The sequence below is a fragment of the Eschrichtius robustus genome, chromosome 3 (assembly GCF_028021215.1).
Source record: "Eschrichtius robustus isolate mEscRob2 chromosome 3, mEscRob2.pri, whole genome shotgun sequence".
NCBI lineage: Eukaryota > Metazoa > Chordata > Mammalia > Artiodactyla > Eschrichtiidae > Eschrichtius > Eschrichtius robustus.
The window spans coordinates 183,655,539-183,670,409 of record NC_090826.1 but is presented as its reverse complement, the minus strand read 5'-3'; the positions used below and the strand labels follow the sequence as shown (position 1 = coordinate 183,670,409).

The following is a 14,871-nucleotide window of genomic DNA, read 5'->3' as shown; positions in this document are numbered from 1 at the left end:
GATGAACTGCACAAATAAAATTATACTTTTAACATTAAAAGTCAACAAAAGAAATTATGTTCTGATTGTTCTTTTGCTGATATTATTTCAATCCAACTTATTACAAGTTACCCGTTGTACTTAAAGTACAATAATATTTGCTCTCAAAATGGAGATGAGGCCGTGTGGCTATATTTGTTCCTCCGAAGAGTGGATCTCATGAAACACCTGATGATTACCGTAGTTTTCAAAGGCTTTGATTAGGTTAAGTCTCGATACCCGTCCAGCAATGTAACCAAGAGGGCACATACAGTTTTCACAGATAACTCTGAAATATAGCATTTTTAAGCATTTTTTAGGTCTTAACTGATAGGGTGACTAAGCCCCCTGGAAACTGACCTGAGGGCCCCTCCGGGAATGCCCAGCAAGCCTGCAGGCAGGCCCTCACTCCCTGGGAGGAGGGAGAGGGTCTAGCAAACCATCCATCAGCTTTAGGGAGTTAGAGCCGAGGAAAGGGGTGATCACATCCGTCATTCTGGAGTTCAGAGTCAGGGCTCCTAGCTTCCCCTGTAAGACGCCAAGCCAAGCGCTCAGGCAGATGGAGTAACAGTGCCTTCACTCCTGGACCCCGCAGATAGTGCGAGATCAGCTGGAGACGCTGATTTGTTTCTGAGCCACGAACCAGATGTTTCTGGCCGGCATATTTCAGTCAGTTCTAGTGCCTGAGTTCAAGGCATGGGATCAGCTACTGGTAGGAATTTGAAGTGGCCATAACTGGGTTTGAAGACATATTGTGTGGAGAGCAAAGCTGATTATCACATGACGTGACTGCCACAGAGAATCTCAAAATATTTGAGCCAGGAGAGCTACCAGTGACCACAGACACCAGCTAGAGATCAGATCACCAAGCACAGCGACAATAAGAAGGTGTTTGCTGTGGTTTTATTTTGCCCGGTTTTTCTGGGGGGGGGGGAGAAATCATGCGTGTGCATGGGTGTGTGTGCGTGTGCACACGTGTGTGTTTTTGAGGGAGAGGAGGTAAATGGAAAGAACGGTAATGCAAAACTGTGGGCAAGTGGGAAGTCTCAGGATCCTTCTAGAACAACGCCGTCAATTGAGCCGTGACCTCAATTCATTACAATGAGTTGTTATTTCAGTTAAAATAGTTGCTCTTCTCAGAAGTTCATTGTAGCAGGATTTGGCATTTAAAAGCACATACTATGAGAACAGGGAACCATAGAAGATCAAAGAACTCAATTATGGACAATAAGCTCATCATGGGAAATTTTTGCCAATCCGGATATTCATCTTACAAATTTCTATTTCAATATTATCCATGAGGTAACTTCTTCAATCAGCTTTATGAATTTGTGGCGAGAAAATGCCTAATAAAAGCCAAATTCCTGAATTTATTTTTCTTATGGTGCTAAAATGTTGGTTAAAATACTGTTTGGGAAAGAGGGTTTCATTTTTCTTGCATTGCACAGAACAGTTGATGTGGCATGGCCTGCTCTTATAATTGCGTGTAGTTTTATGCCTACAGCTAGGTATCACTCACTCATAAATATGTTGTTATAAAAAATACCATATTGGATTGTTAGCGTAATGCAAATGTTTCTTTGAAATGCAGGTTGTTTTCCAGTCTCAGTATTATCACAGAGCTCACCCACCCAGCCAACATGAGATTCATGCAATTCAGAGCCAAAGACTGTTACTCCCTTGCTCTTTCAAAGCTGGAAAAGGTAAGAATTCACATCATGAAGTAAGTTGCATTTAATTTAACCTTTTGGGTTGAAAGACTAACTCTAAAATTTCTACATGTAGAAAGGAATGCCATGAAATAGTAAAAATAAAAATGCTGTTTTGAATTCCTATCTGGGGGCTAAAATCTTAATTTATAATTTTTTAGAAGTATGGATTGATGGATTTGAACCATTTATATCACAAGTGAACATGATGGAGGTATCTCGTTCCATCATCATTAATCATAAATTGAAAGCATGATATATGAAAGAATTAAACGCAACAGGAATATATATACTCACTTATAATGTCCATTATTGATAATATCACGAGCGCTATGTCAAGACATCTATATTTATATAGGAATTTGCAGTTTTCATAAATCCTTAAAGTCCTAGAAAACTTGTAAGCTTTGTTGAAAGTCAGTTCCCAAAGGAGATAATATGAGACACAAGCTCACAATCTGAGACAAAGCCAAGTTTATTGCTTACGTAAGGGAGGCTGTCACCTCAAGAGAGCTTTTTTTTTTTTTTTTGGTTTATAAATATTTATTAAAATTGAAAGTTGTTTGCTCTTCTATCCCATGAGCATCCATCCACCTGCCTGTCACCTGTTAAGATGCATGACTGCTGTCATAAATGCCCTTGGAATCTTCAGGATAACAGAACATCTGCCTTTGCTTAAAACTCCTTGTTCCTTGCCTTCCTAGCCAACACCTCTCTTCACAACTTTATATAAAAGGTCTCCAAAATTTGTACCCCAAGTGAGCCATCCATGAATAAAAACATATACCTGGGATCCAAAAAAAGTTGGCCTGGACACGTCAAAGACTCAAGTCCACCTAAGAAATAAGAGTGGTTTTATAACAGCCAAAGATGAATTTTCTCCACACAAATCTAAAAAATGCCTGCAATCAAATAGAGCTAATTAAGACTCAAGAGAGCTTTGTCAATGTCTTGGAGTGGGGAAAAGAAGGTCAAAGTTTATCAAGAATTGGGAATTGTATTTAATGAGGCTCTTTTCAAGTGGGGACTTATTAGGACTGGGAAGAGAGAAAAACGCTAAGGAAGACAGTGGCGTTATTGCAAAGTCATGTTATGGGGACAGAAAGGTGTGGTTTTCGTTCTCAGTATCCAGGCTGAGTGCGGGGATAAATGGATTTTGCATTCCAGGTGTACTTGATACTAGTGTACTGGGAGAATTCGATGTAAGAGAAAAAAATAAGATCCAATCTTATACGTGTGAAAATGTGTTAAATCTATGCCATCTTTATTGTTTGTAATAATATTTATAAAATAGAGATAAGGATGGCTTACATTTTTTTTTGGTTAGTTTCTTTCTTTCACTTCATTTTATTTTGCTTACCTGTTACCTGTTGATTACCTGTTACCTATGCCATCTTTGTTGTTTGTAATAATATTTATAAAATAGAGATAAGGATGGCTTACATTTTTTTTTTTTTTTGGTTAGTTTCTTTCTTTCACTTCATTTTATTTTGATTACCTGTTACCTGTTGATTACCTGTTACCTATGCCATCTTTGTTGTTTGTAATAATATTTATAAAATAGAGATAAGGATGGCTTACATTTTTTTTTTGGTTAGTTTCTTTCTTTCACTTCATTTTATTTTGATTACCTGTTACCTGTTGATTACCTGTTACCTATGCCATCTTTGTTGTTTGTAATAATATTTATAAAATAGAGATAAGGATGGCTTACATTTTTTTTTTTTTTGGTTAGTTTTTTTCTTTCACTTCATTTCATTTTGATTACCTGTTACGTCGGGCACTGTCCTGATTCCTGGGTGACGTACTGTTGAGTGAGGTCACTTCTGTATTCTTGTCTGTTGATTTCCATCTTCAACGCTGGTCACATACATTGTGTTGGTAGAGCCTTGCCACTGCCCCTTTATAGGCGTAGTTACATTGTTGTTAGGCACTGCTTCCAGGTGAGGAAACAGAGTTCAAGACAGATTAAATAACTGTTGTGCCCAACACACGGTGAGGCCAAATACGCTGAAAAGTCAGAGTTTGGAGCAGAGAAAGGTTTATTGAAGGGCCAAGCAAGGAGAACAGGGCAACACGTGCTCTAAAGACCTGAACTCTCTGATGGTTTTTTGGGAAGACATTTTATAGGCAAAATTGGGGGAGGGGGCTGCAGGGTGTGTTTCCCTCCTCTGATTGGTTGGAGGTGGTGTTCCAGGAATCTCAGTCATCAACCTTCTCGTTCCAACCAGTCTGGGTCCACGAGCTTATGCTCTGCCTGAAGTTACCATCCTCCACCAGGGTGGGAGCCTTAGTTCCCACAGAACTCAGAGATACGTATGTAAATGTTTTGTACATCCACCAAGGAGGAACCAGAACCAGGCTCCATTGCTGTACCATTCTTTTCTTTTCTTTCCTTGCCTTTTTTCTTTTCTTTTCCTTTCTTTATTGAAGTATACTTGATATACAATACAGTGATTCACAATTTTTAAAGGTTATACAAACTAGTGAATATAACAAAAAAAAGAAGGAGACTCACAGATATAGAGAACAAGCTAGTGGTTGCCAGTGGGGAGAGGGAAGGAGGGAGGGGCTATATAGGGGTAGGGGATTAAGAGAGAGAAACTATAGGTATAAAATAAGCTCTAAGGATATATTGGATAACAGGGGGAATATAGCCAGTATTTTATAATAGCTATAAATGGAGCACAATTGCTTCTTTCTGCATTCCCTCACTCCCCTAATTAGTAAGTGAATCTGCCCTTTGGGACTCAGGGAAGGTCTAGGAGACTGAAAAAAAAAAGGCAGGATCCTGCTCAGTTTCATTGAGTGAGTGCAGTAAGAGAAACTTAAAGCCATTCATGTTTAGAAAGCATCCCTTATGCCACACTGCTTTAACAACATGGAAAGGGTGGGAATCTCAGCTGAATGACTCAGCATCCAAAGGCAAACCCACGGATGGGAATCCAGTGGAACCCGTGCTGGCCTGGTGTGGTACAGTCTCCTCCATGACAAGTGAGGGAGGCTCACCCCATGATGAAGAAGACAGGCTCTACTACTTTGTAGGATTGGAACCTGGATAAATCTATGACACGTTTGTAGCCTTGGGATTTGTCTCTGGAAAATAGTGGTAATAGCCAAATGATAGGGTCATTGCAAAGATCACACCACACAATCTAGTCACAATATTTAGCCCAGTTTTGGCATATAATCAGTACTCAAATAAATAGCTCTAAAATCATAATTATAAATTACTGTTGTCGACATCATCACTAATAAATATTCTATTGTGTGTATTCACTTTTATTCCAGGTCAGTTGATGTAGTAAGGTCATAACTGTGGAAGATATTTTCATATTGGTAAATGTGTGTGTCTATATTATTGTGTGTCTACTGCATGAGGGAAAAAGAAGAACAAAATGAGATTTTGATCTCTTTGGGGGAATTAATTAAAAATAAAATCTTCATCCAACCTAGAAGTCCTCTTCGGAAATGTAGAAAAGTTTTGTTTAAATAAGCATTAAACCAGACTGTGATATGCATCTCAGCAATCCACTAAAGACATTGCAAAGACAGAAAGACATCTTATCCTTTTATATAGCCAGGCAGATACAGTCATTTACATAGATGTTAACTGTCTTGATCCAAAGGAAAAATAAAATGTCTTCTAACTTTGCAGCAAGCAAAAAGTTACAACTTGGAGCCAGGCACCTAGGCTAAGCTCCCAAAGAGAGAGACAGGATACATTACGTTCACATTTCAAAAAGATAGTTCCAAGGCCCCCCCCCCCCCCCCCCCCCCCCCCCCGCAAGAAAGGCATTCCCGGGATACAAAGCTAGCTAGAGGTTATTCAGGCTTTGTATCCATCTCAAAGAGACATGGAAAGGATTTACAATTCCAAGTTTTTTTTAAGGAAACTCTCTAGGAAAAAGAAGTGGGAGAGGGGAGTTTTCTTTCTTTTTTGGCATCAGGGAAATTCATTTTTTTAAGATTTATATTGACCCTTGCATCTTCTAGATATTTCCCAAGAAGAATACAAAAAATCAATACATTACCTAATTATTAGGAACAGAGGAGTTAGGGGAAGTGGAATTGAAACCAATGGTTTGAATGCTATAAAACCATGGAAAATCCTTTTTTAATTCACTTATTATCATTTTTATCCATTGAAATAAGATCGTCACATAGAAACGTTTTAGACTGTTGTGCTATTATGGGTTGAATTATGTCCCTCCCCCCACCAAAAAACATGTGTTGGGGTCCTAACCTCCACTACCTCAGAAGGTGACATTATTTGAAGATAGGGTTTTTACAGAGATAAGCAGTTAAAGAAGGCCATTGTGGTGGACCCTAATCCAAAATGACTGGCATCCTTATAAAAAGGGTAAAGTTGGACACAGAGACAGACACATTTAAAGGGAAGACAGCCATCCACAAGCCAAGGAGAGAGGCCTGGAAGAGACCCTTCGCTTACAGTCCTCAGAAGGAACCAAACCTGCCAACACCTTGATTTCAGACTTTGAGCATCCAGAACAGAGAGGCAATAAATTTCTGTTGTTCAAGCCACTCAGTTTGTGATACTTCCTTATGGCAGCCCTGGCAATCTCACACACGTGCCATCAGTGATAATGGTAACTGTTCATTTCTAACCAGTACTTCTTATCACTTATACGTATACAGCTAGCTTACTGTTTAAAGTAATTATCTTCCTATATTTGTATTCTAAGCACAGGGAGGTATTTATAGTATTAGGAAACTGATCTTTGTTTCCAATATTCAAATACATTCCCAATAATATTTTCTAGAGTTACTATTGGCAGAGGAAGAGGTGGATTTTTATTCTTGTGAACGTCATTATGAATATCATTTTATTCTACCTATAATTAGATGCACCTGCACCTTCACGGATGGGGCCTTCACCTTTAGAAACACAATCAAGGTTTTGAATTTGAAACAGACACCAGCTTGGCTGCTTAAGACACTTTTTTTTGTCATGAAGTGGTTGTCATTCAAATTTAAGAAGTGATAGGATTTGCAAGAATGAGTATGGAAGGCTAGCCTTCATTGAGCCTGGTTGCTGATGTTTTCCTGGTAGACCTTGCATTCTAGTAGATATGTCGTTGCCATTGGTAATAGAAGGAATACTCTTCAGGGTTTCTCTGGAAGCGACAACTCACTGAAGAATATCCACAATGATAACTTCCTAATGGACCAGACCATCATGCTTTAGTTTGTATTTTTTTCATCTGATCATTCTTTCATTGTTGCTGCGTTGTTTTATTTTCTATTACATTATCTTTCTTGTCCTGGATATTGACATTACCTTACTACTACTGTTTACTCAAAAATAGAGTCGTCCCTCGGTATCCATGGGGGATTGGTTTCAGGACCCCTCCCTTCTAACCCCCCCCCCCCCCGCCAGCAGGGACCAAAATCTGAGGATGCTCAAGTCCCTTATATAAAAAGGTGTAGTATCTGCGTATCACTTACGCACATCCTGCTGTGTACTTTCAATCATCTCTAGATTACTTATAATACCTAATACAATGTAAGTTCTATGTACATAGTTGCCAGTAGGTGGCAAATTCAAGTTTTGCTTTTGGGAACTTTCTGGAATTTTTTTTTCCCCAGTATTTTCAGTCTGTGGTTGGTGGAATTGGCAGGTGTGGAACCTGCAGATACAGAGGACCAACTGTACTTCCCATGTTCAGTCATTGATCATTGGGTCATTGACACGCCTCCTAAAAATCTGATGTAGTGGGCATCAGAAACACAGTATGAGAGCTAAGCAGAGATGGGAAATGTGACGGGTAACAAGGAACCCGAAGAGAGGAAAACAACAATAGAAAAACAAGAGAAATTTTTTGTCTCATCTCCCTCTAAAGACTTATTTCATTTCTCTTATTTTGATGCATTTCATGAAAATGCATTTTATTCATGCTTATGGTGCAATTTGCTTCAAGACTGCTTTTTCAAAATTGCTTTTGAACCTTCTCCTGTGATGATCATAATTACACTTTAGCAATCATGTGGTAATTACACAATGATGTAAGAAGCAAGGTAATGAAAAAGTGAGATGAATAATATGGTATAATAAAAAAATAATAATATTTGGTCTCTGTCCGTAGTTCCTGACACAGAGCTTCAAAAACTCTTGGAATTTCCTAAGTGATAGGAGTGTCTTCTGTTATTCATACCTTTCAACCATGCCTGATTTTATGTTAACAAGGCAACTCATGGAGGGGCCCCTAGACAGCTTCAGGATGAAGGCTAGTTTCCAGAAAAGCAATGACATGATTAGAAGATTGAAACTTTCAGTACCTCCTCACCTCCCTGCTTCCAGGGAGGGGAAAGGGGCTGGAGATTGGGTTTAATCATGTGGCTAATGAGTTAATTCATCATGCCTACATCATGAAACTTTGATAAAACTCTGAAGAATGAGGCTTGAGAGCTTCCTGATTGGTGAACATATTGATGTACCAGGAGGGTGGTGCCCTCAGACTCCATGGAGACAGAAGCTCCTGTGCTCAGGACCCTCCCAGACTTGCCCTGTGTGCCTTTTCATCTGTTGTTCATTTGCATTCTTTATATTAAGACGATAATCATTAAGTATAGCACTTTCACACGTTCTGTGAGCATTCTGGAGAATTATTGAAACTGAGGTTGTTACGGGGAGCCCCAGATTTGTAGCTGGATGGAGAAGAAGTGCTGTTGGTTTGGAGACACCAAGGACTTGGAGATGGTGGCTGAAATGAGAGCAGTCTTGCGGGACTGAGCCCCATAACCTGTGGGGTCTGAGCCAACTCTGAGTAGCGAGCGTCAGAATTGAATTGTAGGACACCCTGTTGGCGTTAGAGAATGAGTGTCAGAATATAAACAGTCATGTCTATAAATCATATATTGCTAGGTAGTCAATGGTAGAGCAAAATAATACACATTGGAGATATATTCTGGGAGAAATAGGCAAGAATATCATTTACTTTTTAACATATTCACGGTCTTGAAGCCAGAAGGCAAAATTTTACATATTCTCAATTTAAATTCAAGCCACTAAATATTCTCTGAGCACCTACTATGAGCCATATGCCTTCCTCAATGCTAGAAGTTATGAATTTGAATAAAACCATAGAATTTGTGATTTGATGGGAGACAGATATATCGGAACAAACAAAAACACATTGCCGTATTCTTTTTTTTCTGTCCAAACAAGTTGGACTACTTTTTATTCATAATCTAAGTGCTATAATGGCTGAGGGAGAGTTTGGTGCTATCTTCCGGATTCATTAGGAAAATTTCTTATCCAATTTTTAAGAAAATATTTACCTTCCCCCATATTGGTCCAGGAAGAATTTGAGAACACTAATTGGTTTCTATTGCTTTTAAATGTAGTAAAGCACTGCCTGATCTACTCTAGAGGAGTGATGATATGTAATTTATATGGATAACTATTTTAATGTACAAATGTATCTATTAAGAATGTGCATGGCGAAGTCCACTGGTTAGGACTCTGCGCTTTCACTGCTGGGGCCTGGGTTCGATACCTGGTCCAGGAAGTAAGATCCTGCAAGCTGCACAGCGCAGCCAAAAAAAAAAGAGAAAAAAAAGAGTGTGCATAGTATTATGATTTCACACAATAGGTTCAAAGTTGTCACAGGCTGAATGTTTATGCCCCCCACCAAAATTCACATGTTTAATCCTTCAACATCCTTTCTTTCTTTATTTCTGAACCCACTTGTCTTTCAGAAGCTTCCACTTTTCCAAATTTCTCAATTCTCAAGAGCATCAGGGCCTTCACGGGAGAACAGGGTGCAGGAAGCCATTTGTGTGTATTGTTTGTAAAGCACATATTTCTAACTTATAAGTGGCATGGTTGAAGTCCAGTTTTGCCCATCACTCCTAGTGTATGGCTATTGTCTCAGTATAATTACTAGGAGCTCCTGTCAAGATGTCCTGATTTGGATGATTAACTACATAATCACCCTATTTACAAGGCAAGGAGCACTTGTATTTTAGTGTAGGAGGATAATAACATTGCTTAGAAGACCCTACATTCCTCTCTAAGATAAGGAAGAGGGTCCCCCACACCCCAAACTCCTTCAGCATGAACTTGCCTTGGGTTGACTCAAGGGTTTTATGGGACGTGGGTCTGAGTTAGCCTTGAGTCCTCATAAACAAGGTGGACTCCTTGAGTGTCCATCAAATGCACCCCCTCTAAGCTGCCACTTAGAATGGAACAGTTGTGTGTGTGTGTGTGCGTGTGTGTGTGTTTGTGTACGTGCGTGTGTGCATGGGTGTAGTGGGAACCTGCTCTTTCCAGTAAGAAGAAAAGTGACCATGCAGAGAGAAATGCTCTTTATTTCTTGACTCGCCTCCTCTTTCTGTTTGCTATATAAAGAGAGGAGAAATGAAAGAAAGAGAAAGAGAGTCATTGATTTAAAGCCACCGATGGATGACCCAGGGTCCTCTCTCTCCCCAGTTCCCAAGCACACACTTCAGTGAGAGGCTCTAATAGGAAACCTGTTCTGGAAGAGCCAGCACATCTCAGAGCTGCTGTGCAGAACCCCTGTGATGGGGTACCTTCTGTAGAGACAAGTCTCTTTCCGAGGAAAGAGGAATCTGTATATTCAGAGGAAGGCTCTGTAAACAGGATACATAAAACCCTAGCAACTCATTGAAGGCTTTGGTATTTTAATATAAGGATTTTCTGTATTTGCATTCAAGAGGCCACTCCCTGGGCAAGCAGTTTTGTGAGAGGAAAGTCAGAGTTAGTTTGCCCAGGACCTGAGAATTTGGAAATAGGATTTGAGGGTTGTTGGTGAACTAGCGTAGGGTCAGGGAGAAAGAGGGAGGAAAAGAGGGAAAAAAAAGAAGATGTTATGTCAAACAGTGTAAAGAAGGTCAAGTAGGATGAACGGTGAGAAAAGCCAATCGTTGAGAAAATACAGATAGAAACCATTAATTTATGCCAATAAAATTCTTGAATTTTTTTTCACCTCCCACACCGTTCTGCTAAGTCCAACAATTTTATCATCTATTCCATATGGTACTGGATGGACACAGTTTAAAGAAAACACAATTTCTGCCAGAAACAAATTCCTTCTTCCAACAAAAGCATATGTTCATGATAACAAACCAAATGAAAGAAATAGGTAAGACCAAGGGTATTAAAGTGTCTGGGATCTTTTAATACTGATTTGGATTTCTCAGATTTCTTTTAGGTAATTTTAGATAAGTGGTTGTTAGGAAAACACAAAATCATCATTGAAACTTCAATTGAATCTAGAATTCTACTAAGGAAGCAAATATGATATGTCTGAACAAAGGGTATTATATATTTATACTAGAAGCAATCATAGAAATATTTACTATTATATTTTATAAAACACAATAGTCAAAAGAAATACTAAAGTCAGAGAACTTTATATAACACAAACACTGCAGTTTTTCCATCTTCAAACCTAAAGAACCAAAGTGAGAAGAAGGGGTATTGAGTAAACCTCAGAGTGTTTCCTTCCTCCCTCTTAATATAAATGTTATAAACTTTATGCAACAAATTTTCACTAGATGTAGGCAACTACTATAAGTGGAAAGTATTTATTCATTTGTTCAATAAAATTTCATTGACTGTGTGCCAGGCATGGTGTTAGGCATTGTCCTGGGACTCACTGAGCTACCTCAGACCAACAGTTAACTAATAAAAAAATAAACAAGGAATTATAGATTTCAGAAGAGCTCTGAAAGTCATAACAGGGTTATATTCAGAAGTAACTGGGGAACGCCTACTTTAAATAAGGTGATAAAGTAAGGTCTCTTTGGGGAGGTGATATTTGAGCTATAATGATAACACCAGACCAGCCCAGTCAAAACTTGGAAGTATCAGTACAGGAAGAAAGCAAGCAATATCAAGTCCACAAGGTGATGCATCATTTGATGTGTTTGAAGAATTACTAGTAATAGAAGACAGTAAGTGCTTACTATACGTAATACTTTTAGATGTTTTATCTTGTTTATTTATTATAATGACAATGCAATGTCATCACCAATATGAACCCCATTTCACAGGTGATGAAACAGAGGAACAAGGAGCTTAAGTAACTTGTACAAGATCGTCCAACCAGAAGTGGCAATACTTGACTGGTCACCTTGTGTGTCTGTAGAATCCAAGCTCCAAACCACTGTGTGTTATACTGTCTGTTGGATCCATATTTTTAGCAATTGGACTTTTCTACTAACCTTGAAACTCAAGTCCAAATTAACTTATAGTCTTCTCTTCTTCCACAGTTCCTTTTTTTACAGAAGGGCACCCTTATCCACCCAGTTATCCAGAAATTCGGGTATCATCCTCATCTTCTCTCTACTACCCAATTCAGTCAAAACTCCCCTCAAGTTTAATGTCTGATGTATAAATACATTTGAAAAAGATGTTTCTGTAAACCTTCATTTCTCACTAGAATTGCTGCCTTAACACCCTCGTTTTGCTTGGTCTCCCCATGCCACCTCCCCATTTCCAGTCCATTTTCCATATTGTCATCAGAATGACCATTCTAGAAATGTGGTCATATCACTCCTCCTCTTAAAAAATATGTATGTTTTTTCTCATTACACTTAAGATACAATTCAAAATTGTTAACATGATCTCAAAATGGGTTCATTGTATGTCCTGTTTTTCCTGGGACTGTCCCAATTTACACCCTTGTTTTTCAGTGTAATTCTTGATAACATCCTTTTTCCTCTCAAGTGTCCTGGAACTTTAACATCTAATTCCTGGCTCCCATTCCAGTCTCACTTCTGACCTCTTCATCCAGCCCGTACACTCACACTCAGTGCTGTATTCAAACAGAATTGCTTATAGTTCCTCAAGTCTTCTACGCTTTATTCCTTTCCAGCTTCTAGCATATGCTGAACCTTTTGCTTATAACTTTCTGCTTAACACCTGCCCTTCCCAAATTTACTGGCTAGTTTCTACTCATATTTGAGTCTCCACTTAGACATCACTTCTAATTCCGTCTCTCGACTTTTCCACCAGAAGACTTAGGTAGACGCCCTTCCTACGTGCTACCCAAGCATCTGCCCCTGCTTTGTTGCATATTCTCACCCCGGTTTTCTGGGGTTTCCCTATTTGTTATTGGTATCACTCGCAGTTTGTGAGTTCTTGTAGGCAAGGAAAGTATCCATATTTGTTTACTAGTGCCTGGTCCATATTCAATGCATAATAATTCTATATTAACAGAATTTATGAGTTCTATACAGGAATTCTGTATGCCTAGCACTAAGGATAATGCCCTATGTAGAGTAGACTTGTCAACACGTATTTGTTATTTGTTAACTGACTAATTTAGTAAATGAATGAATGAGTTAGTGTTTGACTGGAACCTTTAATAATAAATGATTTATAAAATGATACTTATCAATAGGATTCAGATGTGTGGAAAAAGGAAGAGAGTACCTTTCCTTCAGTGTAAGCCCTGAAGGTAAAAGAATATTTCTGTATTTGGAAAATACAGTGTATGAACTGGAAAATGTAACTGAACCAAAAATTTTTTTAATTAAATGTGCTGCGTAATGTAATTTAACTGAAGCATCTATGTAAATGTAGGTATATAATGAAAGAGAACATTTGAAATATTGGTTAAGCCTTTATTAAAATTAGAGAACAACCCACTGGATTTAGGAAATGTATCTTCTCCGTCAGTAAATCATTGAGCAGGGATAATATGAGTGAAAGAAACCGCTATATGCCAAAGACCACCCTGCCTGTGATCCACTGAGCTTACCATAGACTCAAGTTTTTGTCAGGAAATTCTTAGGACAAACTCTTTTCATGAAGATATGTTGCTTTTTCACAGAAATCTTGCCTTTGAGTTCCCCAGGCATGTATTCCGCAAGAAAGTCTGAACCTTAGAGTAAACTGATTTTAGATTTATGAACAAAAATTTACATTATTGCAATTGTTTGTATATGAATTGGCAGCACCGTGTTGGATGACTGGGAGTTACAAAAGACTAGAGGCTGGCAAATTAATAGTCGGTTTAAGCCCCAGCAAGTACTACTGTAGCAGTAGGATGCAAAGAGGGAATAATTCTAAGATAATTCTAAGGATAAATGCTGCTGGAGTTTGGAAATCTAATGGATGGACTGGGGAGAAGGATGCGGAGATGGTGGTCAGAGATTCTCTGATTGACTAGTCAGTACCTTTGATTAATTAGTTAGGCGATTATTCAGCATGATGAGAAATTCATTTTAGTAAAGCATGAGATTAAGTTTACAGAAAGATATTCAGGCTGATAGTTGTAACTGAACTTTGGGAACGATGTGAACGCTACTGTATGGGTTTAGAAAGCCTAAGATGAGATATTTAAAGCCAAAGACTAGACGGTTACACACTGAGAGAGCAGAGGAGAGGCCAGAGTTGGAACCATGTTCTAATCACTAAATTATGGTTTTTCTCAGTCTTCCTCCGACTTGAGTTTTGAACGGTATTTGAGACCACATCTTCCTCTACAGCTGGAACGTGCTCAGTGTGTCCAGCTCCTCGGATCTCCGTCTCTGCAGCCACTGCACGCTCCCTGCCTCCCACCCACCCCAGCCCCACGTATGATCACCTTGGGAACACTATCCTGTGCCTCTCCATCACCACCACCCAACCACCATGACTCTCTGAGTCTAACCATGAACAAGTTAATTCCCTATCTAGTTCTACTGCAGCTAAGTCTGCATCAAAGAAAAAAAAAAAAGAACAAAACTTGATTTAAAAATTTTAAGGGATGAGAAAACATGCAAAAGCATAAAATCGTGTTTTGCCATGTGTCCCATGCCCCTTGTTAGCTAGAGGAGTGAACAATGAACAGAGATGATGGTCCTTGGCTTAGAAGATCCCAGTCAGATAACAGAGATCGGTCGCCAAGTTCTGGGAGAGAAGACCCTGAATGAGCCGTGTGCAGAGCCCAGCAGACTTGCTGTTTCCCACCTGACCTCGTGACAGATGCTGGACTTCCGATTCTCAGGGTCTCGGCACTTTATTCTGGCTACTTGCTTTAACTTGGGCTGAAGATCTATGGTTTTGGCAGTACACCTTAAGAACCAGATGTGCCCCCCCAACTCACAGGAAAGCCTGCCTATCCCTGCAAGAAGACAGCTCATTCCAGGCATCTCCTAACCACCGAGA

At 39.2% G+C, this 14,871-nt stretch overlaps 1 protein-coding gene across 2 annotated transcripts in view; it reads left to right on the top strand.

The window, feature by feature from the left end:
- Nucleotides 1-14,871, top strand: part of KCNT2 (potassium sodium-activated channel subfamily T member 2) — a 368,862-nt gene that overhangs the window by 299,978 nt on the left and 54,013 nt on the right. For both annotated transcript variants that reach the window (XM_068538563.1, XM_068538562.1), the window contains exon 21: nucleotides 1,610-1,721. In XM_068538563.1, coding sequence (XP_068394664.1) covers nucleotides 1,610-1,721 — 112 coding nt within the window. The remainder of the gene's footprint in view (nucleotides 1-1,609; nucleotides 1,722-14,871) is intronic.